The sequence below is a fragment of the Arachis ipaensis genome, chromosome B08, assembly GCF_000816755.2.
Source record: "Arachis ipaensis cultivar K30076 chromosome B08, Araip1.1, whole genome shotgun sequence".
Lineage (NCBI taxonomy): Eukaryota > Viridiplantae > Streptophyta > Magnoliopsida > Fabales > Fabaceae > Arachis > Arachis ipaensis.
The window spans coordinates 4,791,322-4,795,331 of NC_029792.2; the positions used below are offsets into that span (position 1 = coordinate 4,791,322).

General features: G+C 34.8%; 1 protein-coding gene across 2 annotated transcripts in view; it reads left to right on the top strand.

Annotated features, from left to right (window-relative positions):
• LOC107613472 (putative SWI/SNF-related matrix-associated actin-dependent regulator of chromatin subfamily A member 3-like 2) overlaps positions 1-3,021 on the top strand; it is an 8,056-nt gene extending 5,035 nt beyond the window's left edge. The window contains exons 15-20 of one of the 2 annotated variants that reach the window (XM_016315478.2): positions 415-693; positions 790-990; positions 1,300-1,393; positions 1,505-1,576; positions 1,969-2,067; positions 2,287-3,021. In XM_016315478.2, coding sequence (XP_016170964.1) covers positions 415-693; positions 790-990; positions 1,300-1,393; positions 1,505-1,576; positions 1,969-2,067; positions 2,287-2,409 — 868 coding nt within the window. In that variant the 3' untranslated portion in view covers positions 2,410-3,021. Of the gene's footprint in view, positions 1-414; positions 694-789; positions 991-1,299; positions 1,394-1,504; positions 1,577-1,968; positions 2,068-2,286 lie in introns of those variants that run through there. The other variant, XM_016315479.2, reaches the window with a different exon arrangement.

Sequence of the window (4,010 nt, forward strand, 5' to 3'; positions counted from 1 at the left end):
TCTCCATGATTTTAATAACTTTTGGTTTAAATGTTTTATATGGTAGTTATGTTTCTAAATTCAATTTGAGAAAATTATATTAAAATTTGGTAGTAGAAAATTATTGTTATTATGCTATTACAATGATGAAATGCTGCATGATGGTTGCATCATAGAGGCTTAAAAGTGAAAATTAGCCAACAACTCACCATCAACTTTTTTGATGTTCTTGAAGCCTGAAAGTATTATATGAGAAAGGTGGTTTTGGTAGCTTTGAACAACGATGTTTTACTTCTATTTTTTCTTTGAAGTTTGTTTGTTGCAATGCAATTGAAAGGCTTTCTTGAGTTTATGTTTCCCTAGACCATGCAGCATTAAATTGTTTTGTCTGTGTACACTTTAACTTATTGTCATGGTGATCATTGATTCATTTAGCCGAGGTGATACTCAAGAATTTGCTGATCTAAACAAACTAGCTAAACGCTTCCTTCGAGGAACCCATAATAATTTAGAACGTGAAGTAAAAGATGCACCGTCACTGGCTTATGTTCAAGAAGTAGTTGAAGAGCTACGTAAAGGGGAACAGGGTGAGTGTCCAATATGTCTTGAAGCCTTCGAAGATGCAGTGTTGACTCCTTGTGCTCACCGCCTATGCCGGGAATGCCTCTTGGCAAGTTGGCGCAATTCCACTTCTGGTTTATGTCCTGTTTGTAGGTACTTTCTCGCTAAAATATCAGTAGTTTTATTGCAGTGATTTCAAATGTATCTTACTTATAATGCATTCTCCTTGCAAAACTGCTACTTTTACAGAAAAACAGTTAGCCGGCAGGATCTTATTACTGCTCCTACTGATAGTCGGTTTCAGATTGATATTGAGAAGAACTGGATAGAGTCATGCAAGGTAACTGTTCTTTTGCATGAACTGGAAAGTCTTCGCGCATCAGGCTCCAAGAGCATTGTTTTTAGCCAATGGACTGCTTTTCTAGACCTTTTGCAGATTCCCTTTACACGGTAAGATTTGTTGCTTGTTTAATCATATATTTTAAGAAAGATGGCATTCTTGTGAGACAATCTGAGTCAAATGCTTCTAAAGAGCTATTCATGAAGTCTAAGCATGCTATTTCTTTATGATGTGTTGTAGTTATTTTTAAGCTGATGTCAGCTTTGATTATTGTTGTGATCTAATGTCATACTTCTGTTCCTTTCTGTATCATGCTTAATTTTATCCCATTATGGGTGTATTTATCTTTCTATTGTTTTGATACAATTAAGTAATGAAAAATGATACAGAGGTTTATTTATGATTTCCTATATTTCCAGGAATAACATTTCATTTGTTCGTCTTGATGGAACTTTAAATCAGCAACAACGGGAGAAAGTGATCAAACAATTCTCAGAAGATGATGAAATACTGGTCTCGACCTATTTTTTGCTTTTGCCTGTGACTTGAACAATGTAATGAAGTGGTTAAATGCATTGTCCTTTTTTTCCCTTTTAAACGGTTTGTTCCTATTTATTGCACCAGGTGTTGTTGATGTCACTAAAAGCTGGTGGAGTGGGTATAAACCTAACAGCTGCTTCAAATGCTTTTGTCATGGTACGTGCAAATCCACTTCTGTTGCCTAATGAGTCTTTGTCTAGCTTCAGGTATAAAACCAGATTTTAGATAAGATAAACAAAGTATTAAGATGCCATTCAGATAGGGCATCTATTTGCACAATTTTGTAGTCCATTAATTGTTCTGTTTTAGTGTATATTTTAGATTTAGCAAACCAAATCACCCAATGAATGTGGAGTGATCAATCCTATATGGGAGTAGCTAATTTAGCATGTATACTAGGTTTGGATTGAAGTTGCAATGGAATTTTATTTGTATGAACAATCAATTCAATGGATATATGATTTTTATTGCTATTTATTATAATTGATATTAAGAATGTAATTATTTTATAGTAATATTGGGGAAAATATTATTTTATAATTGAATAGGACCCATGGTGGAATCCGGCTGTAGAAGAACAAGCAGTCATGCGCATCCATCGTATTGGACAAACACAGAAGGTAGCCATTAAACGGTTTATTGTGAAGGTATGTTTGATTTGCAAATTTGGAAAGTCATGAACATATATAACATGGATATGTTGTTATTTTTTTGTAATTGGACCTCATTAATTGATTTAGTGGGTTAAAGTAATATGGTAATGAACTAGCATAGAGTTTGGCAGCAAAGCCATCAGTTGAGGTTGACCCATTAGTTTTAACTCACTGACTCGAGTGGTTTACTTGCTCTTATGTATCACATTGCAGGGGACAGTTGAGGAGAGAATGGAGGTGGTGCAAGCACGTAAACAACGAATGATTTCTGGTGCCCTGACTGATCAAGAGGTTCGAACTGCACGAATAGAGGAGCTGAAGATGCTTTTCACTTAGACCGCCAAGGTAGTGCAAGCATGTTTGTTTGCTGATATTGGTGCATCATGCACGATTCAGCATTCTGCATCCACAACTTTGTGTCTTCTTTTGAGGCCTCGTTAATTCATTAGCAATTTCCATAGGGAGGTCTAGCTAAGTGGGTGCAATGCTCAACATCCTGCAAATTAGGCGGACACTTTTTTGAGTTAATTATATTGGTATACTTTGGGTTGTGCCAGGTTTAGGACTTGGAAGAGTGATAGTGGTGGAAATGGAAGGAATGGAGTGGGGATTCTTTATAGGGTAATTCCTCCCAATAAATTGAAGGCTAGGGTAAAGTTAACAAGTTAGATTTTTAATGTAGTGGTTATTTGTCCAGGTATGTAGGTATGTAGATTTCAATAGCTATTTAACTTTCACTTCCAAAGGGTTTTTGGGTTTTGGGCGACGGGAAAGGAGGTACTCAACTATTTCCTCCACGCAATACATTACAGTTAGGGTTGAAAAGTTATAAATTGATTGCATTTATAATCATGGACAATGTTGAGAATCCACTGTATATTACGTGTAATATTCTTGTGTAACTTCTACTGGTGACGTGAAATGCACCCACTTGTATATTACACGCCTTGTGATCTTTTTATTTTTTTTTTTGCGTAGTTGTAATACTCATGTTCATGGGCATATGATTGTTCAGGTGGACAGTAGCTCCATTTTACATATAAAAAAAGTTGAAGTTCCTTTTCTCTTGTACTTTCATCTCCACTCCATGTTGCATGATGGGTTACTGATAGCAATCGATATGGATACAGGGATGGCAATGGGTAGGGTAGGGTAGGGTAGGGTTTGGAGCCAACCCTAATCCTATCTGCGAGTTGAGAATATTCCAACCTTCCTACTTGCTCTTAACCCGCGGGTACCCGACCCTACTCGTGGGTTACAAAAAAAAATGCAATATTATTATATAACTTAATGATAATTTAAAATAGAACTGATTTTTATGTAAAAAAAATATTAAATTATCAATTAATGATCTTTTAATGACTAAAGATTTTTTGTATTTAGTGAGAGGTGTTTGGTTCGACATCCACTTAAAATATATTTTTATATAAGTATATAACATATACATATATAGGATGCATGTTTGTCGGGTAGGGTTGAGGTTTAATCCGCATCCTAACTGACCTGCACGAGAATCCTACCCATACCCGATCCGTTGCGAATTGGGTTGACAACCCTATCTGACCGAGTAAGATCAGGTTGAATACCCGCGGGTAGGGTATATGTTGCCACCCCTATATGAATATGGATAGAAGTTAAATCTCCAAGCGTCTTCATCATTTCTTATATATATATTTTTTATCAAATTATATTATTATAATGGTTATATAATATATTCAATTGGATATTATAACTTTTTATCGTTTGCTAGTGATAACATGTGTATTAAATTATCTTTCTTTGACACCAAAAATAAATCATTTCTTTGTTTAATATAAGAAAAATTATGTAAATTCTCTTTAAATATTTGCTTAAATGATATAATTAACAAGATTGCTTCTTTTCTATCTAGTCAATAATTTTTCTCTAAATATTTTACTTAAGCAAAAATAGGGAAA